A 21,988-nucleotide genomic window follows, 5' to 3' on the forward strand; every position below is an offset into this window, starting at 1 on the left:
TCAGATGGTGATGGCTCATCAAGTTGCAACCCTGCAGTGTTTAACTTCTACAACTACCTAAGAACACATCCTCTCTTGCTGAGACGTCATTTTGGCTCTTCTGATACATCTTCCACACACATTTGCCTAACAGTAGAAAATGGGTTAGCTGACAAAATCAACCTAGGTGAAAGACGGCTGTTTTTCACCACTGCCTATGCTCATCTGAAAGCTGGTTGTCCTATGTTGGCCTTAGAAGTGTTATCAAAAATGCCCAAAGTTGTCAAGAGGTCCAAGTCATTCTGTACATCTCCTAGTTTAGTGGATACTGGTAAAGATCTTTCACCATATTCTCCAGTTAAGGAGTTTGAAACAAAAGATCAAGCTTCCAGTATTGATTGGTCACAGCCAGTATTCAATGGTCTAGGTTCACCTTCAGATTGTTCATCAGGAAAACATTCAAGTTCCACTCTTTCATTTGATTGGAGCCAGCCAAGTGCTCTATTCCAAGATGAACAGTTGCAATTACAGTCAGACAGTGATGAAAATGATGAGAGTGAAGATTCTTCCCTGGTAATGAAAGAGCTAAAACCTCTGAAGAAAACGGAAAAATTACATGAAACAAGTTCTAGCTACACAGAATCTTTTAGTGTGGTTGATGACAAAGATATTCTAAGTCCATCAGAAGATATAATTTCAGCACAGCTAAAGTTTAGAGCGTGCCTGAAAATCCTTACTGTGGAGCTTCGTACACTGTCCACTGGCTATGAAGTAGATGGTGGGAAGTTGCGCTATCAGCTTTACCAGTGGCTTGAGAGGGAAGTGGTAGCTCTCCAGAAGACCTGTGATTATGGTGTTGAAGTAGAAGAGATGCAGGCAGGAGTTGCAGGGATGCCAGAGGAAGCTACGTTACATGAAAACAGTGAAGACTTAGCTGACCGGGAAAAAACTATGTTACAGAAAGAAGACTTTCAGAAAAGACGTCAATGGCTTCTGAAATACCAGTCTCTCCTCAGAATGTTCCTAAGTTACTGTATACTTCATGGCTCACATGGTGGAGGCTTGGCATCTGTCAGAATGGAATTAATTCTGCTGTTACAGGAATCTCAACAGGTATGTAGTGGAGCATAGGTTGCATTTTCTCTGCTTCAAGTTTGTAGATTTATTTGAAAATGTTTTGTAATGTTTTTGAAATTTTCCTACCGTAGCATACAGCTGCTTTTAATAAATCTAAATCTGTTTTTAATTTTTTTGTACATTGTTTAATTTTTGGTTGTTTTTTAGAATCCTATTCCCTGTTTCAAAAGCTCTTACATTCCCTTAGAGAATATGTACTATTGCTTTGCGTGTGTTTCTTGCTTGTTTTTAGGAACAGTCAGTACAGATACCCTCCAGCCCTCCACCAGAGCAAAGCTCCATACCTCTCCTGTTTGCTTGCACAGCTAGTGCCAAAACAGTGGTGGCTAATCCATTGCTACATCTTGGCAATTTAACTCATGATATATTACATGCTATAATAAACCTTGATTCACCACCTCACCCAGATACACAGAACAGCAAGGTAAGTATTTTTTAAAGGTTTTTTTTGTTGTTGTCGTCATCTAGTTTGCTGAAGTCATAAATTTTTTTTTGAAAGCATGACAACTTCGTGCTGTTTTATTATCTGTGATAAATAATAAAACCTCTACACATAAACATTTTCTGTAGTACTTATCTTGAAGTAAAAGAAATATTCACTGATCATTACTCATTCCTGAAGTGTTGAAGATGCTGTTGTAGATTGGCATCTCTCAGAACTGGGTATTTGTTCAAGAGGACATTATTATGGAAAACATCATCAGCATAATATTTGTCTTTATGACAGTTGTTCGTTACTTCCGTTATGTCAATGGCAGATCCTGCATTTCTTTCTTAGACCTAAGTAAAATTAAATGTTGAAGTCTAAAAACTGATTTTCAGCAAAGTTCACTAAACCTGGACTTTCTTGTGAAATGGTATGTGTTTGTTCAGTAGTTGTAAAAAATTGTTTCTCTAAGATTTCACCTGTATTTAACCGTTGACTGGAAATAAAAGCTAGTCTTTCGTGAAGTTTTGTATGTGTTAGGTCCCAAATCGTGTCTGCTTTTACTAAGGATTTCTGGAGAACACTAAAAAGATGGCTTAGTTCCTAGTTAGCTTTGTTTTAGAGAGAGCAAATAATAAACTATTTTTGTTTTAATGGAACCTTTTTGATTTACATATTCTCTAGCTATTTACCTTAGTGTGTTTTGTGATTAAGAAAAAAGTGTCAACTGTGTTAAAAGTAATGATCAGTGTGATACTGAGTAAATTGATTGTGTGCCTAAGAGATGCTCAAGAATTTGCCAAAAACTAAATGGCATTGAAGTTTTCATTCTGAAATAAAGTCTTAGTATTTTGAGCCAGTGAACTGCCAGTTTAGGGTGTAATTACATAGGACTGTTGTATACAGGCTAAATATGTTGCTGTTTAATAATTGAAAACATGTCAGATAGTGCTGATCTGTGATTGTGTTGGTGGGGTGAGTGAGTTTTCCCCCATCCTTTTCATATCAAAGTGAACTGGTTGGTCTGATATAAATTCTAAAGGGAAAGATGACTTTGTAAGTGCATAAATACTTAAGACCTTTCATGCCCAGTGCTTGTTGTACATCCGTATGCATAGTGAAAGGCTGTGATACTAACCACTGCTCACTTTGGGTATAATAAGTTCTATAAAACTTTGTCTTACAGATATATGTAATGCATACCTTAGCAGCGTCGCTCTCTGCTTGCATCTACCAATGTCTCTGTGATGGCCACAGCTACAGGTAAAATCTGTGAAAAGCGATTTTTAGACAACTGTCTCATTGCAGTCATGATAATGGATAGGGCACCAGAAGACAGTGATCACACTTGCCTACATCTAGAAAGTGCTATCACTTGAACATTTGTAAATGTAACTTTAAAAAACAAATATAATTTCCCACTTCTCTGCTTCACAGCTCATTTCAAGCAAATCAGTTCACTGGGACAGTGTACCAGACAGTCCTGTTAACTCAGCGTCATTCTTTAAGAACAGCAAGCTTAGAAGAAACAGTGACTCCCAACACATCACCTGCTCAGTGGCCAGGTACCTAACTTGATTTCTTTCTTTCCTCCTAAGGAAAACTGAGTTATCTGGATCCACTGTAAGCGCATGTGGCTATAACTCGCTAATAGTATTTGTAACAGCTATGTTGAGTTCTTTGATTAAAATGTTGTATTTCTTTTTTCAGAATATCTAAGTTAGTGCTTCTGATTTTATACTGCTTCCTTTAACCAAAAAATGTTAGTGCTGGATCTAGTCAAGAGAGTGCAACTAAACAGGAGGTAGGATGAAGTCATGTCCTGTGCTCTCCTTGCTCCCTCGGAGTACCAGTATTCTACTTCCTGACGTCTAAGAAGGACTGGGAATTCTGTCTTAAGTTGTGCTCCAGCTAAGAATTATTTTACCTTATGGACATCTTTTGAACCAACTTGAAACTATTAAAAATATTGAAATATTAAAAACTGTAAAATTGATGTCAGATTTCAGGTAATACTTAAAGTATGCTGAGATCTATGCTGGTGAAACTACACTAAAGAGCTACGTTGTAGGGAGTGTCATCAATGTTATACACCTAGGTATAGCTTCAGTTTCCACCACTAAATTTAATGTAAGCATAGCCAGGAAATGTGCTTACTTATTATGAGAATTGTTTCTTAAATCAGAAAGCTTCACTTTAAAAATCTTCATGAAGAGCCTGAAGGAGACTTTGTATTTGATGCTATGCCATTTTTTTCTTTTCTGCCAAATGTTGTCACTGAACCTAGAGATTGTATTGAGAAACTAGCTTGTCAGCTGTTTTCTTGTTATTTAATTAATTGAAGGCTTAAATTTATAATTAAGAAATTATAAATAAATGAGTGGTGCAAGGAATTGTAACAGTTGTTCTTGTGAATAACATCACCTTGAACTGACTTTTTCTGGTTTTTAATAGATTCACATGCTATATGTGCAAATTGGAGAGCATGACAAAAAGCAGAATTCTTTGGCCACGACTATGTGCATTTTCACTTGTGTGCACAACGTTTCACAGTTGAAGCCACATCTAAAATTCCATCCTTTTGTAGGAGCATAAATATACTACAAGATATTTAGTAGTTGGGTGGGAAGAACACTTGCCAGAGACAATGTGTAATGCCATGATTTTTTGATTGATTTTAGCACTGTAAAGTGAGAAGATAGAATTTCAAGGTTATAATCTAGTTATAATAATTGAAAAGGCGTTATACGTTTCTCTAACCATTAAGAAGCTGGTTTTATCTGGAAACTAAAAAACTAATAAATTATTAAAAATTAAGAGCTTGTCTCTTTCCCCTGAAGTTTTCAACTTAGATTTCAATGCGTAGAACTTGGAATTTTTCTACAATAAAAATGACTAAGTAACATAGGTTGCCAACCAAAATACCCGTGATAATCTGGAGTATGTTCACACACATATGTGCTTTCTCAAATAATATGTTTATTTTACTTAAACAGGAATGACAGCTCTAATACGTCTCTTGAATTCTGCCGGCGAGGAAGCCCAGCCAGATCTCACAGTTCTACTTTGTGAAATTCTAACTGCGGTCTATCTCAGCCTGTTCATCCATGGCCTTGCAACACATTCTAGCAATGAGTTGTATAGAATTATGGCTCATCCACTTAACAGTAAAATGTGGTCTGCTGTCTTTGGAGGAGGAGCTCATACGCCCAGCAGAGGACAGCAGCAATTAAGGACAAAAACTGGTCAGTTCTTGTGTTTTATGTATGGTTGTCTTCTGGGCTTTCTTAAGAAAATTATGTGACTGCTGAAAGCTTAATTACTTTAAGTAGTTTGTGTTCAATAAGAATTCAGAATGGTTTTGGATTTGCATAGAAAAACAAGTATCTGAAATTATTGGTGTAGATATTGCGTAGAAGAGTGAAGCAGAAGTGAATGCTACTAAAATAAGGTTTCCAAGTAGTGCAGCTGCTCTAATGTGAGGGAGTTTTAAGTTGATCTTAAAAAGTTTCCAATACTATTGCAGCCTAGTTTTTTGTCTTTCTTTTAAAGCTTTCCGGTTCTCTCCTAACTGGAATATATTCCCATTTTACAAATACAGTATGTTTTCTCTCTTTGACAGGTAGGCACTTCCCAATGCCTAGCCCACATCAGGTAGTAGTGTTCTCCATGGAATGCGTGGGGTTTTCCAAATCCCTTACTTCCTTCAGTACTCATAGTCCTACCAAGCCTTCAGGCAAGATAATAGTTTTAGTACTAGGCCTCTACATGCAGTTTGCTATGTGTGGGTTTTTTTTTTTTGCATATGCAGAAAGACAGAAAAACTTCTGTTTGCAAGCCATGATACCAAAATATCCATTTAAATTGTGTAATTAAAGAAGCACATAAATTGGGCATTTTTTTAAAAAGAAAATTGTCAGCACTATAGTATTCTTATGGTTCTTCATTTGAAATAAATATTGAATATAAAATTGCTTTGACCATGGTTTGAAAAGATCAGAAGTGTTTCATATCTTTTTTCGAGAGCTGCTTGTTTTGCGTTTTGAATATAAGCATTATTGTGCATGTGGATTTCCAAGTGTTCATTCCAGACATTAGAAGTGAAAGTTGTCTTGTTGATATTCTAAGAACCCTTTAGAAAAGCAAACTATCTTCAAGTTTTAAATTCAGGTAGTGATAAATTATCCTCAGGTTTGGAACAAATTCCTGTAATTATTTTATTTTTTGTATGGTTATGTGCTTTTAAATTTAGTTTGACTTCTATAAATCCAACAGCAAAAATGCTACAATTAACTGAGTTTTTAAAGGAGAATTTTGTAAATACAAATTCACTTAAACTCTGATGCCTTTCTAAATCACATCTGAATGTATATGTAGAGAGATAAAATGTAACTTTATATTTTTTAAAAAAATTTATTGCTATTTAGATGGATGTTACATATCAAAATGTCTTACATTTATGGAAAACTGTAAATGTTTTCTGTTTAAATATCTTCATCAGACTTTTAGAAAAATGTTTTCAGAGTAAAAATCTTTAACCAAAAGAGGGCTCTTATTCTAGATCTGATTAGCTTTCTCTTTGACACTGAGTAAACATATCTCTCTGTCACTTTGGTAAGGTAAATGTTTGCTGTTACAGAATTGTCGGAAGTTATAATTGGCCTTTTTTGGCAATTCTGCTAACTAGGTGTTGGTAACTGTATACTAAGCTTTGTTAATATTATTGCTTCCACTGCTTTAAAATGCTAAGTATTTTTACAAAGAAATGTATTCTAAAATAGATACTAAATATAGCCTATCTGCTGCATGTTTTTCTGAAGAAGGAATGCTGGCTGATTGCAGGTTTAATAAAACTGTTCCTGGAAGAATCCAGAAACTCAAACAAAAAATTTAAGGGAAGAAAGAACATTTATTTTAACACTAGCTTTTAAGGATAATCACTGAGAAAGGTGCCTAGAGGTGTCATGGAGTCTATCTGTGGAGTTACTCAAAAACTTGAACAAACTAGGCCATCAGTTAAGTCAGTCCTGTTCTGAGCAAGGGATTGGACTAGATGTCTTTCAGACGATGTAATTCTAGGATTTAGTGGGTTATTACTTGTTTTTAATGCATGTTTATGTAAAGCAAATTGGGAAGAAAGGTATTTCTCCCAAGTCCTTGCTATGTCACATTGAAAAAAGTGTTGGGGGAAAAAAAGGGAAAAAATAGACCTCTAGTGAAGCAGAGGGATTAGGATTAAAATCATCTGTGTTTTTGTGCCTTTACTGTTTCTGACACCCAGAAACAAATACTGAGAAGTGACTGGAATGCTTGTTCCAGTTAACTATGCCATATTCTTCTGTAATATTATTTAGGTTTTTTCTATATATTACCATTTTGTTATGCATAACTGGACTCTTTTCCCTTATGTTTACTTTTAGATTTTTGTGAAATGCTTCCACTCTAAAATGGAGATCAAAAGCTAAAAATTCTGAACACTAATAATTCTAATACAATAAGACTACACCTGTCTTTTCCTCCTTTCCTCCCTTCCAATCCTTTAGTACCTACCTGAATGTGAATGTTGATCTCCAAATTTTAAACTTATTTTAAGAGATCATAATTCTAGGCACAGTGTTGGTCAATAAAGTTATTTCCCTTTCTGCTCTTTCCTTTAGTTGACTTGAGCATGTAGTAGCTTTGAATATAAAATTTCATTTAAGTAAACACGATCTTTCTCTTAGACTCAAATGGTAAAAACAGGAACCAAAAGTCAATACCTGGTAGTCTTATAAATTCCTAACCCCTATTAGGAATTAGTTTTTTATTAAAAGCTTTTTTAGTGCCTCTGTCATATAAAGATCACAAAGGGCAAAGCAGTTTGAATGCTTTTCAGATCACTGTACTTTTCAGCCATGTTTCTTGTTTTCGAAGTAGCAGCAAATGATTTTGGCAAACAGAACTCACACATGGTGGTTTTTTTTCCAAGAGGCAATTATCATCTGAAAGAGAACCTATTGATTATAGTAGATTTTTTCAGAATCACATGTACCGTATTTCTCTTGAAAACAACTTTAGAAAACTGTTTTGTAATTTAAGTCTAAAAAGAGCTGATAAGTTCTCTATCATCCAGAAGGTTAAGGGAGAATTTGATCTTTGCTTTAACAGTTAGAAATCCATGGTTTTATTTCATATATTGAGTTATTCCATGCTGCAAGAGCAAATGAAGAGAAGTTGAAAGTAATCAGCCTTTTAGCCCTTCCTGGGAAGGAGGAAGAGCGGTAACAGATCTTTGAATTATCATTGCATGTCTTAGAACCTGGCAGAAATTAAAGGATTTTCTTTGTCTGAAATAGTCCAATATTCTTGGGAAATAATGTAAATTTTACTTTTTTCTTATAAGTAAAATGGGAACAAAGATAAATGCTTCAAATAAAAAGAAAAAACCCAAAACAAACATGTAAAAGATTTTTAATTAGAAATACATGAGAAATTTGATAGTGTGTGTAATGAGTAATTTGAAATACCAAATGGCAGAATATTAACAACGTTTTTCACGTAGCTAATTTCTTTTAGATTGTATAAAAAGGAATCTGCATTAGTAGTGTTTTTCAAACCACTTAGATGGTTATTCTTTTATTTGCCTTACAAACCTAATTTTTTCCAATGGCTAGCCAGCAGTATTCTTAAGAATACAAAGAGTGATCTAATCGAAAGTAATAAAGTACTTTTTTGAGTAAAACACTTGCCTTTTGAATTCTGCTTAGAAAAGCAACCTGCAGGCCCATATTTGCTCATTTCTATATCATGCAGCATTTGCTCCTTATTTCATGCCTAGTGAATTTTTTTTTTAAGCAGTTGCTAAAAATTAGCTAAAAATTCATAGTGGTGCATGTGCATGCTCCTTAACTGATAAGCTTCGAGCAATGAAATGAAAATGCATTGTACTGCAGTTATTGTGGTTTTGACTTTTTGTGCAGGTAAGTGGATTTCAAATACTATGCCTAACAGGAAAAAAAAGATAGAGTATAGAAGTGCACACTTGGTGTTAAGATATTCGTGTTTCAAGATGAAAGATGGGATGTCTTCATCTTTTATTAGATTCTGTATAAAAATTGTTTTATGGCTGTTGTGGTTTAGGCCCAGCCATCAGCCAAGCCCCAGGCAGCCCCTCACTCATTCCCCCACTGGCAGAACCAGGTAGGAAATGGGAAGGGTAAAACATAGAGAAAACTCATGTGTTCAGAGCAAAACAATTTAATATCAAAAGCTGTGCACACAGCCAAAGAGAAACAAGGGGTGAATTCACTGCTTCCCACGAGCAGGCAGGCAGGAGAGCAGGGTTCCATCACAGTAACAGTGACTTGGGAAGACAAACACCGTCCCTCCAAATGTACTTCATCTTCCTTCTTCCCCCCACGTTGTGTACTGACCTTGATATCACATGGTCTGGAATATCTCTTGTGTATCCTCCCAGGCACCCCCAACTTCCTCACCAGCACAGAAATATAAAAGCAGAACAGGCCTTGGTTCTGTGTAAGCTCTGCTCCGCAATAACAAAAACATCTCTGTGTTACCAGCCCTGTGTTCAGCACAAATCCAAAACAAAGCCTCACAATAGCCACTTGTGAAGAAAACTAACTCAACCCAAGCCTCAACCAGTACAGTAGTTCAGCTGGTTGGGATGATAATGTTTGTCTTCTTAGGTGGTCAAAAGTCTTTCTGAATCGAATAACATGATTATTCCTGGTCCAGAAATGACAGAAGTAATGAATTAATTCCGTTGACTAGAGAGAGTACAGAGAATTTGTCCATTAGAAGAAAACAAAAAGTTATAAGTTATGAAAATCCTGGACTTTTTTTTTTAACCATATATTTAAATCTTACATGGTTCAGAGTTACAAATTGTATAGTTGGCTCAGTTTGTGTTATGAGCAAATAAGTCTTAAAGATGGAAATAAGTGTTTGTAAATTAACACTGTTTTTCTTTTGTTCAGAATGTTAGACCTGTTTTCAAGTGATTGGAATACCCATAAGAGTTTTAAAGGACATAGTTTTTCAGGCACCTATCAAGACTCGGAGAGTCTCCTGTGGATAAAACACTAAAAAAAATAAGGGTATAGGAAATATTTTGTGGTAGTTTACTCCAGGAACAGATAGGTGTGCTAGCTCTTCTTTTGCCATCTCCAGCATTATTAACAGGCAAAAGTAATTTTGGAAGCTTCAGTGGTTGTTAGTTTTGTGAGCTCTTCGTAGCAGAAGGGAATAGGAAAGTTAAAACAACAAAGAACTGATTTGCATTTCTGATGTTCGTATTAGTTTGTCCTTGCAACTGGTGTGGCCCAACATGTTGATGCTTGAACTCTGATAGAGATATCTGTCCCTTAGGTGGGCTCTTTAAGCGTATGAAATTGCTTTCTTTGCTCCTGCTTACTACTTCTGTTAGATCATAAGACAACCCATACTTCCCTCTGCTTAAGAAAACTGGCTTAGCTAAATCGGTGTTTGAAATTTTGTGGACTCCAAAATGAAGTTGAAAAAATTAACTTCCTTTTTATCTTCATATTTAAGCTTTCTTTGTTTTACCTAAATCTTGAACCTACTCCTCTGTTTCACTGTAGAAACTGATCTCTGTACATTACATATATCTATTTGAAAACAGAATAAAAAAATGTTTTAAAAACCCCAACCAAACAACAACAAAAAGACAAATACAACCTCCACCTTTTACAATCAAGTAGGAAACTGATTCAAGTCCATTTTCTCTGTTACCAAAGATGGCCAGCAAATATCCAAATACAATTTCTTTTCTCCCTTGTCGCTTTCACTTCTGATGTGTTCTGGAGAGTCAGAACGCTTAACAATTGGTGACAAGCAATTGGTATCATTCCTCCTCTACTAATAGGCTGTGTTGGAATATGATTCTTAACAAGATCCAGAATTATTTCAGAGTATCAGATGATACAAATATATTAAGATATTTCTGAAAGCTTGAATGAGCTATTTCCTTCAGTAGTATAATAGTCAAGAATGTAAATAAAATCTTCCATTAACACTTACTAGTTTGAAAAAATCAATTTGGGGCAAGCAAGACCTCTCTACTCCTATGATTTAGGGTGTTACTGCACATAATTAAGCCATCCCTGTTTAATAAATTATATATTAGATTGTGTTAGTTAAAATGTGATCTTTGTATTGTCGAGGCATAGCAATTTAGCAGGATTGTACTATTTAGGAAAAATATAGATCTCCACTAGAGGGAGACATGGAGTTAAAAGTTGGAGTAGGAATGGCAAGTTTGTTTTTGCAATATATAATCTGAAAAACAAGTCTGGCTTGTCTTAAAAGGAAGCATAATCAATATTTAGTAGTTCTTATTAAAGTGATCTAGTTTTGCAAGATCATTGCTTGAGTAATAATATTTGTCACCTTTGTAAGAAGAGATCTGCTCATGCAGTTATGGATGTATTATTTGTGCAGAGAGTTTTTACGTTCTGGACTTCTAGTTATATATTAGGTTTATGTATTTGAGGGTTAACATTCTCTATGTTTAGTTGTTACAGAAATGCTAAGATAAAGTTCTGAGAACTTATCATGATGAAAATTTTTACTTTTCATTGAGAGTCTCTTTATTAAAAGCGATAGGGTGGTAGAGAAGAAGGTTTAAAGCAACATCTGTATTTTCTTCTACCATAGATGATGGAGAGAAACAGCAAAAACATTACAGGCTTTCATCAAAAACCTCTCCAAAAGAAAGTTCTCAGTTGCCTGCATTGCCATTGGTAGACCAACAATCATCATCTTATAAAGAAAGATTTATCCCTCCTGAACTTAGCATCTGGGATTATTTCATTGCAAAGGTAAATTTTTGCTGTTTTGACAATTAAGTGTCTTCTAGCACTTCTGGATTGATAGTTTTTCTCTTCTTAGTCATTATTCTGGGTACTGATGTGATAGAATCTGCTTGCTTTTATTGCTCATGTTTAGCTTTTTCTAAAATGCAGCCTATACATATTTTTGAATCAGCTTTCTTGAAAACTGTTGTTACTCAATTAACTTATTTTCAGATAATGGTGTGAACAAATTATGTTGATTTTTATAATTACAGAGTACAAATGAGTAGATAATTATGGGTCAGCTATTTAGGGGAGCAAGGAAATGTGAGAAGCATTTATCAGCTATTTCAACTGGGTGAAATGCATATGCATACTCACTGAAAATCAAATTGTGTTGCCTTGTTAAGTCCATTGTGGCAGATGTTTCTTTGTAGAAAGTTATATACTTCTGTGGAGTTATATGCACATTTCTATATCAAGTGTTATTTCCATAAGCAAAATAAATTAGATAAGTGTGTTTTAGGAGCAAGGACAAAAAAGAAAATATGAATACTTAATAGCACAGTGAGGCAATAATAATGATCATAAATATTGAATACTGTAGAGAGAGGATAGGTTTCTCTGAGCTCTTGGAAAAGCTGAAGAGAATACACCCTGGTGGTTTTGGCTTCTCGCTGACAAGCTCATGTGTCCCACATCTGGTTTGGTATATCTGGCATGAAAATAAAATAAGAATTGAAAAACAGTGTTTTCATTTTCAGCATTAGAATTTTCAGTAATGTAAAAAATAGTTAAGGTGTTTAAAGTATGTAGTGCTTATGGGCAATTGCCCTTTTCATGAGATACAAACTCCAAATGAAACTGAACCGAATAAGATATGTCTGCTTTTTATAAAAAGCATTAAGCATTATAACTATTCAAATTTTAAAAGGTACTTTAGAATGAGATGTTGACTAGAAGATATTTACAGAGTTTTGTTGAAATTTTTAGCCATTTCTTCCATCACAAAGTAGAGTGGAATATGATTCAGAAGAGAGTCAGGAGAGTGATGAAGATGATGAAGACAATGATGGAGATATGTTTGCACCAAATTCACATAACCAAGAGCATTCTAATTCAAATTCTTACAGGTAAATAGCTCTTTAGACTGCAAGATATTTTGCAACGTCTAGACTTGCATTTCTGTTTTTACATTTTTGAGATATGATACCAGTTTCTTGATATTTCAGTGTATTATCAAGACTCAGTAGTTAATTTTTTATGCAACAATTACTTTATTCATTTTGTTAGTATGTGGTATAATGATTTTTTAATTGAAAGTACCTATAATATTCTAAAGTATGGTTTGTAGTTTTCAGTAGTTTATAATGAGGATTTGAAGCTCTAAATTTAAAACCTAATATTGAATAAATGAGAAAATAATTTTCCTATTAGTAAATGACTTACTAGTGCTTTCTTGTTAGTTGGTCACTGATGAGATTGGCAATGGTTCAGCTGGTACTTCACAATTTGAAGATTTTCTACCCTTTGGCTGGACATGATCTTTCAGGTAATAAGCAGCAGAGTTGTCTCTTAATACCTAATTAGCACGTTTAAAATCAGTAATGTGTTGAATAATGTACATATGTTGTAGCTTTTAGTTCAAAAATTCTTAGTTTCTCAGTGATATGATGTAATACTGTTTATCATACAGGTATATTTATGAAATGACGTGGTGGGTGGCTAAGGTGAATGGGTGAGAATAAATGCTCGGGTCTTATGTTTTCTTTGTTTTTTAGTCATGTAAGAATGTTTACAATATTTATTTCCTGGTGGAAACGCTATAATTTTTTTTAAATTGAGGTAACATTGTTCCTACTCCTTGTTTCGTGGAATCATAGAATGGTTTGGTTTTGGAAGGGATCTTTAAAGGTTATCTGGGTCCAACCCTGCCCACCACATCGTGGGCAGGGACATCTTTCACTAGATGGTGTTGCTAAAACCCTCATCTGATGAAACCTCACACATCTGGGGCATCCACAACCACTCTGGCCACCGGTTCCAGTGTCTCACTGCCCTCATTATAAAAATGTCTTTCTTTTATCTGGTCAAAATCTACTTGCTTGGTGTGAAACCATAACTCCTTGACCTGTCACTGCAGGCCTGGGTAAAGAGTCTCTGTGTCTTCCCTGTAAGTCTTTAAATATTGAAAGGCTGCTGTATTATGTCCCTGGAGCCTTCTCCAGTCCAAGGTGAACAACCCCAACACTCTCAGCCTTCAGCCTGTCTTCACAGGAGAGGTATTTCAGCCCTCTGACTGTTTTTGTGGATCCCCTCCACAGGTCCCTGTCATTCCTGTAGAGGGGGTGCTGTGCATGGATATGGTGTCCCAGCTAGAGTGTCACAATAACAAATTAGAGGGGCTAAATTCTCTCCCTCACCCTACTGGCAGCTCTTCTTTTGATGCAGCCCAGTATGCAGTGGGCTTTCTAGGCTGTGAGCCAGGTCGTGCTCAATTTTTCATCCACTGGTATCCCTAAGTCCTTCTCCACAGGGTTGCTCTCAGTCTGTTCATCACTCAGTTTTAGATGGAGGTGCATTTGTCCTTGCTGAAGCTTGTGAGGGTCTCATGGGCCCACTCCTCAGGCCTGCTAAGGTCCCTGTAGGTGGCATCCCTTCCCTCCAAAAAATCAGCTGCACCTCTCCCCTTGGTGTTGTGTGCCTGCTGCCTGTGGGTGCCCTCACTACCTCTACTTGTGTCATTATGTCATGTAAGTATCAGCTTTCTCTATCACCTGCCTGTCATCCAGCTTCCAGGAGGTTCTGTTTCATAATGATCTGCTCCATTATATAATTTCTCCAATATTGCAGAAATCTATTCCTTTTTTTAGCAATAATAGCCCTAAGCAGTTCATCTTTTTATACTTGCAAATACAGACTTGAAGTTTGAACAGAGTTTACTTGTGGAGATACTCAGCATAAACTTCAGCCTTCACCTGCTGAAATTATTTTTGCCAAGGTTATAATGGAAAAGGGAGGGGTTTTATTGTTATTTACTTGTCTTTCTAGAGCTTCCGGTTAGCTCCCCCATATGCCATGCAGTTTTGAAAACTCTGCAGCGCTGGGAACAAGTTCTTCTCCGACGTCTTGAGCTGTATGGGGGTCCACCTCAACATTATATTTCAGTTCATGCTTCTGAAGATGCCCTTGCTGCTGGTCCTGCATTGCTTCGCCACAAAACTTTACTTGAGCCTACAAACACTCCTTTCAGGCGAGTCTAATTTCTGTAGTATCTTTGATATAAATTAAGCATTAGGTTGTTGGTACACGTGATAGATTACAACTTCAGTAACTATGTGGAGGGTACATGTCCGATTCCATGCATGTCTGATCCAGAGCAAGAGCAGGAAAAATGTTCCACAGTTTCTGATTTTTTTTAAGTTTTTCTACTTATGCTTCACATGTATTTTGAGTGTCTCTGGAAAAAGTATGCTTGACAATGAAACATTTGCCTTGGGAGATAATTATGGATTAGTGACAAGTGAATTAAATTATTACCTCGCCTTTTGAGGTAATAAAATTACCTCACAGTTTTATCAGTATTGTTGCCTAAAATCAGAGAAGAAATACTGATTATTTGTAATATTTTCATAGTTATGACTTAACATAATTGCATGTTTAGCCAGAAAATTGTGCTTAATCTCCTGAAGTATAATTTTTGTCATGGATTTTTGCGTTTTAAATCTTACTGTCACTTGTGGATTTCAAAATACAGGAAGTCTGACTTCTTATTGTAAAATACTTCATCGTGGTCACACTTCCAGTAACTTGAGTTGATTAAAAGGACTCCAGTTTAACATGAATCTGCTGTCTGACACTGTTTTTAAATTATTATTTAAAGCAATTCAGTTTGATGGTTTTTGGCTTGTCATAAGCAGCTATATATAGCAACTATACTGGTATTTATAGGTTTTGCTTGATTGAGCCATTCCTAGGGATAAGCATAAGCATTTGAATTCTGATGTGATTCTACAATCCTTCCAGATTTGTTACTGAAAAATCATGGATGTTTCAGTGAAGTTACACAGCTGACGATGTGTTCTTAGCAGAAGGTGTTAGTCATTCATTTTAAAGAATGAGCTGGACTAATAAATAATCTGTGTGCTGCTCTTACCACTGTATAATCTCTAAAAGAGATTTTCTCACTTTTCCCAAGACAAGAGGAGTTGCTACGTATTCTGTTTCTTGTTTCTTTTGCACCTCTCACATGTAGGTTTTTCAGGAAGAGGTTATTAACGTGCTTTCAGATAGGTCTTGTATTCTGCCTATAGCGTTGTAGTTTTGCTTCAGCATTTCTTCTGACTATAGTTTGATTAGAGTATTAAATACTGCACTCTTTTGTAAATACGAGCATGATGTATAAATATGAGAATGATTTATTCAGCTTTGTTCTGTAGATCTAGCAGTCATGTTGCACTGTCTGTGAAGAGGCTCTGGCAATACTTGGTCAAACAGGAAGAAGTCCAGGAAACTTTTATCAGAAATATTTTTACAAAGAAGCGATACCTAAATGAGGTTGGTATGGTATATACAATGCAGAAAATATTGCAGGCCAATCTGTCAACTTTTATATAAGTTATTTGGCCAGCTTGTTTACTTCTGGTGCATGGATGGTTAATGTACTTACTCCAAATGTTAATGTAATTATTCCAAATCTACAGTATTTCATACCAAAAACACCTGTCTATCGTTGCATAGAATACAAAAATAATCAAACTTTGACCATAAAATGACAACTAGCACAATGTTGCTACAGTTGGTCTTTTCTTTAAGATCGGTATAAAAGCTGCCTCAAAAGAATGACAAAATGGACGGTTCTAAAGATTAAAACCAGTAATCTAATGAGCCACAGTATTGGAAGTTTTAGTTTGTCCCTGCCATAGTCATTCTGGCTTTTATCTACTGCTTCCATAACAGCGTTATGTTATGATTCAATTTTAATAGGAAAAATGCTCATACAGCAATTACTATTTCTGTCCCTGATTATTTGTCCCAGTTTCTAGTTGGATTCCACTTTCATATGTAGTTAAATGTTTTTAATGTTGGTTCTGTAATGAGCTTTTGGATTTTTTTTTTTTTCTCACTTTGCTTTTTTTTCTTACTCCTGCTCCTAATTTTGAAAGAATTGCTGGTATTGTAGAAAAACTGTAGCATAGCAGAAATGGGGGAGAAAGAAACAGATGGGAACAAACTAAATATGCAAGAGAAAGAATATTTATGACTAATAAAGCCATGGCAGTGGAGAGTTCTGCATGACCTAACCTTTGTCCTGTCACAACTAGAATATTAGCTTGTTTGGGTAATGTTGGATTATTGTGTTCACTGCAGAATACAGTTAAAAGGAAAATTGTTCCTTTAGGCTGTTAAAAGTGCATCACTTCTGACCATATTTTAAGTTAACATAGCCATGCTGTTATGCTGTACGGACAGGTATTTTGGAAAATTTTAGATGTCCTTTATATGTTTCAAGATAGGCTCGCAGTCTTACACAGCATCGTTGGCTTAATTTTCTATCTTGTTGCTGATAAAGTGTCAGTGTAGATTCCTTCTTTTCCAAGAAATTTGACTTTTGGGATGGACAAAGTGATGTTACAGTACAGAGTAAGTAAAGCAGTGTATTCTGTACTGAAAACAGAGTTTAGAGTTTGTCAATTATTCTTATTATATAAAATATGTGCATGTGTTTGCAATCATACTGTTGTGTTTCAGTTGTCCTGTATGAGGTAAGCAACAAGGAATTGAGGATTTTCTTGATACTGTGCATGTGATGTCATATCTTTATGCTTTGTTCTATGTTGTTTCTTTTCTTGGTGAAGTCATTAGATGAGCAGAATGAGACCATGAAAAATTCTATGGTGGAGGAGCCTGTCATCCATAAGGTACATAGTAATACTCTTCAAATTTATTAGACCTAAATTTTGAGGTTTTTTTCCTCAATGATGCTGATCTCACTTTAAAAAATTGTCTTCGCTCACATAGCAAAGAAACTTAAAAAGTAACAAAATGCAAGGGATTGAGTTCAACTGTTACAGAGTTTATCTGAAACTTAATATCTTAGCTGCATTAAGATACTAGATACAAACAATATCTATTATCAAGTTCTGTAGCAAGTGAGGAGCTGAAGTTGGGATTTGCCCGAGTCACAAAAATCCAGTATTAATATGATACACAGTACATACGGAACCTTTGATTATTATGAGCTGGCTGCAATACTTGCTTATAAGTGAAGGTGGTGAACTGCACTTTGAGCAGTTAGCATGATAGGAGTTTGCTACTGAGAGGTTTCACTGAGCCTTTTTTAAAAATGGTGACAAATCACCTCCTAAGTGTTTTAGCAACTGTCTTGAAAAATCGGTGTGACATGCTAAAAAGATGGAGTACTATGCCTAGAAACTCAAATGAGTACCATATTCTTTTCTTTTGCAAAACTAGTGTGAAGACAGAAATGTGAACACTTTGTGGCTTGGGCTGCTTTGTTAATATTAATCATGTGATAATGCAGTATTAGCAAATAGGTTATTGGAACTGTCTGGAGAAAAAATAAATTTAATTTCCTGCAGGTTTGTTCATCACAAGACACGAATCGTGGTTTTGGGTCTGTTTGCCAATGCGGTTTTGTCCAGCGTTGCATACATAAAATCAATGAAGTATCAATTTTGTTTTGACTTCAAGAAAGATATTCTGCTTCTTGGTCTGTAATAGCTGTATTATTAGACTTTGTGAAAGACCATGTGCAGTTCTTTGACAGAAAAATCATACTGCTTTTCAAGTAAAATATTATTGTTTAAATCTTCTAAAGCACAGAAAATTAAGAATTTGAGGATGAGAGGCTTGAAACAGTTCTGAAATAATTCTTCGAGATTTAAAAAAAAAAATAAATATTGTGTTTGTAATTCAGGTTTGATTTCTTAGGTGACTGAGTTTGGCAGTTTTATTACTTTTACTGTAAAATTATTTTGTAACTGCAACAGTCTTGGTCTGTAACCTATCAATTCTTTCGGTGCTGAGTTCTTTAATTTTGAAAAGGATTGCTGCAGTGCTGGTAAAGTTTAGACTTTTGTTGTGTGCTGGCATGTACCTGAATTCATTTCTAAAATACAAAATGATAGACAATATTCAAATCCAGCATTAGATCACATGGGAAAAAAAAAGAATATTTGGTAGGGAAAGGTTTGTGGTTACAGCATGTACAGGGTTTCATATTCATTTAATTGTAATAATTGTGATTAGATACACTGATGAAGTTCAGATTAATTTTCCTGTTCAGGAGCTTTCCTGCACGTTCTTTTGGACTGTTTCATCAGTTTCAGTGGCAAAAGAAGTTTGCTAAGAGCAATCATGGATGTAGCAAACTTTTTGAGAGCAAAATATCAAGGTTCAAAATTTCAATCAACAGTGTCTTGCATGTAGCCTTGCTGGTTTTCAGCACCCCTGAGAAACTTGAGAATGAACACAGTACTGTGGCTTGTGTGACAAATTACACTTTGTTGCTGTGGTAATCTTAACACAGCAATGGGAAGTTTCATTATTACACAGAACAGGTTTAGCATAATTAGCATAATTATTACAGGCTATAGGTGTTGAGTTTTCTTTGAATTAAAATTAAGGGGAAAAAACCGAAATTTCACACGTAACATTTTTTTGTCTCCAAAAAGTGGTATTGCAAAGAAGTTTGCAATTAACTGTGCTTTACTTTTTAAATACAGATAGAAACAGATTTGGGATACCCTGGTGGCAAGGCAAGAATAATCCATAAAGAGTCAGACATCATTACTGCTTTTGCAGTCAATAAGGTGGGTATAAAGGAAGTAGAATAATCCAATTCCTGGGTTTTCCACCTGATATCCAGGCATGATTTGGCTGGGTGAGGTAGGCTTTGCCAGCTGTCCTGCTGTTTTCAGCAGCTACAACTTTTGACAGTCGCTTCTCTAAAGCACTTCAAAATTACATTTTCATAAACAGTTTTACTACAAATTGTCTTCTTTTTTTCTATTGTGCAATGGATTGATTGAAGGGAGAGGTGGATTCTACTTTTTTTTTTTTAGGCTTGTGTGTAGGTCTGTTTGTCATTTTCTGTCAAACAGGAAGTAGTCTTTTCTTCTCTGTTCAGCCATGTAACCTTTCAGACCTGGAGGAGGGGAGCCTGATTGCAAGCCTTGTAGTGTAGTTATCTGTTGCTTATCCTCTGAGAAAAACAAGGAGATACTTGAGCTGCTTGGGGCTACAAGATGCAAATACTGTGTGATACTATCCCAGATGAAATTAGATTTTCATAAGGGAAATGTCAAGTATAAATGTACATAGATTTGTAGATGTAAATGTTTGGGGTTTGTAAATTAAGTGTGTGTTTTTTGTAACCAGCAGTGCCATAATCAGAAAAACAAAATTTTTTTGAGTTTTCCTTTTGCATCTGTCTTTCTGTATGTTATTTTTTTCAGGCAAATCGGAACTGCATTGCAATAGCATCAAGTCATGATATTCAAGAATTGGATGTTTCTGCAATTTTAGCTACGCAAATCTATACCTGGGTTGATGATGATATGGAAATAGAAAATAAAGGGTATATGTTCTTGGTTTTCAATATCACACTTGACTGTGCTTAAATCAGAGTAACGAAACATGGTATTTATTGTTGCTGTTGGGAATCTTGATTTAAAATGTGTTTTTTCATTTCTAGGGCTGATGATTTCCTAGTTATACATGCTCGTGATGATCTGGTAAATGTTCAGGGAAGCACTCCTTATACTCATAGTAATCCTGGCACACCTATCAATATGCCTTGGCTTGGTAGTACACAGACTGGGAGGGGTGCATCTGTGGTAAGTCACTTTTCAAAGATTAGCTTTATGTATTCTATTTACTTCTGTCCTTTTATCAGTTCATTCTTGCTTGTTATATTTTGCAGTTAACAGGTGACTAAATAAAACTTTTCTGTGCAACCAAGGCAAGCTGGATTTTTTTGGTAACAATTCATTTAATAGGTTAAAATACTGCACAGAATTTAAGGGACACCAACTAAACAAGCAAAGCTTTCAGTCAAGTCATACATGCTTTCTTTAAAAGCATCATATAAAAGCAAAGAATTGGGGTTTGGGTAAGAAGTTAGACTATAAATTTTTCTTTAATGACTTGAAGCCAAATGGTCTGTTTAAAAAGCATATATTCAGCAGGTTTCAGAATATAAATTCATAAGGATTGGGTAGAAATAATTGTATGAAATGTTGTGGTAATTTTTATTTTAAGCATTATTTTCATCTTCATTCTCCAGCTTCAGAAAGATCTTGTGTCCAGAATGAAGCTTGGCCCTGAGCAAAAGGCCATTAGGTTAGATTTAATTCAGATCAGACCATAATTGTAGTCTGGCCACAGACATTCTTATCTTAGTTCCTGTGGAGCATCGATGTAGATCTGTTGATTAGCTGGCTTGGAGATGCTTATTTGGAGACACTTAAGTGAGCTGAAGTGGTCATGCAAGACACCAGTATCTCTCAGTCTTTCTGCACAGGGAGTGCAGCAAGCAGAGTTTTCCTAAATGATCAAATTCATTAAGTCTTGAGACTTGGCTGTACGTGGTGTCATTTAACAATTCAAAGCAAGTCTATAACTGGTGGCAGAATGAAGTAACCATATGTTAATTAATATTGTCATTGACTTTTGAAAATAGCTGATGAATAGAAGTAAATAAGGAATAAGCATTATAAGATTGATCATGTGTTCCACATATGGAAGTGGGTATTGTGCCAGTACCTGCACCTCTGCCTTCACTTTAGGAACTACTGATCCTAGCTGCCAGTGTTGCAGCTCTGCTATTGCAATCAAGTCTCTTCTGCAAGTATTCTTTGAATGCCTTTGCCACTTCGTCTTCTCACTTCCATGTTTTAAATATATATATACATATGCATACAGAGTTTTTGTATTTGTGTTTTTCTCAATGTTAAGTAATTGCATAATCTGTTAATGTAAGCAGTATTGACACGGCCTTCTATTTTGCATGCAGTAAAATGTTCTTCCTAAAACATATTTAGCTCTGCTTGTATTGAATGCTTTGCTGTTAAACTTGGGGCTTAATTTTGTCTGGCATACTGTTTGACTATGGCAGACAGCCAACCACAGCACAGAACGACACCTGCCCACTAGGGAGGGAAGACAGAGGTACCCAGTGAAGGACAAAGTAAATGAAGGAAAAAATAGGGATTCTTGGGAGGAAATAGTGTTGCTGTGGAAGAACTGGAACCTGGAAGAAAAGCAGCTTCACTAAGACCTTTCTTTTGCTACTATTTTCTACTTTGTTCCTTCAGATACTGCTGATTCTTGGTATCATCTTTGCTTTTCCATAATGTGCAGCCCATTTAGTAGTTGTAGCCCACTGTTCTGTACCATATCTGGCTTTTCAATCTCATTGTCTTTGCTTCGCTTTCATCAGCAAAGGACACTCAGGCAGTTCACATTCTATGAAGTGTAAGGTTTTTCTGTCACTCTTCACTATTTCCTGCTACACAGCACATACAGGGCAAGTAAGGAGGGTCACTGCCAGGCACTTTGGCACAGTTTGTTTACACAGTTCTTACAGGAGGTGTTCATGAAAGAGTTC

At 35.7% G+C, this 21,988-nt stretch overlaps 1 protein-coding gene across 5 annotated transcripts in view; it reads left to right on the forward strand.

Annotated features, from left to right (window-relative positions):
* DMXL1 (Dmx like 1) overlaps window positions 1–21,988 on the forward strand; it is a 76,536-nt gene that overhangs the window by 44,403 nt on the left and 10,145 nt on the right. For 3 of the 5 annotated variants that reach the window (XM_088156745.1, XM_088156746.1, XM_088156749.1), the window contains exons 24-38: window positions 5–1,092; window positions 1,349–1,540; window positions 2,730–2,806; window positions 2,981–3,108; window positions 4,540–4,788; window positions 5,166–5,279; window positions 11,219–11,382; window positions 12,349–12,488; window positions 12,822–12,907; window positions 14,407–14,608; window positions 15,795–15,912; window positions 17,214–17,276; window positions 19,104–19,190; window positions 19,836–19,957; window positions 20,075–20,216. In XM_088156745.1, the coding sequence (XP_088012871.1) occupies window positions 5–1,092; window positions 1,349–1,540; window positions 2,730–2,806; window positions 2,981–3,108; window positions 4,540–4,788; window positions 5,166–5,279; window positions 11,219–11,382; window positions 12,349–12,488; window positions 12,822–12,907; window positions 14,407–14,608; window positions 15,795–15,912; window positions 17,214–17,276; window positions 19,104–19,190; window positions 19,836–19,957; window positions 20,075–20,216 (2,972 nt within the window). The remainder of the gene's footprint in view (window positions 1–4; window positions 1,093–1,348; window positions 1,541–2,729; window positions 2,807–2,980; window positions 3,109–4,539; window positions 4,789–5,165; window positions 5,280–11,218; window positions 11,383–12,348; window positions 12,489–12,821; window positions 12,908–14,406; window positions 14,609–15,794; window positions 15,913–17,213; window positions 17,277–19,103; window positions 19,191–19,835; window positions 19,958–20,074; window positions 20,217–21,988) is intronic. The other 2 variants (XM_088156747.1, XM_088156748.1) reach the window with 1 other exon arrangement.

This window comes from Sturnus vulgaris, chromosome Z (genome assembly GCF_052056855.1).
Source record: "Sturnus vulgaris isolate bStuVul1 chromosome Z, bStuVul1.hap1, whole genome shotgun sequence".
Classification (NCBI taxonomy): domain Eukaryota; kingdom Metazoa; phylum Chordata; class Aves; order Passeriformes; family Sturnidae; genus Sturnus; species Sturnus vulgaris.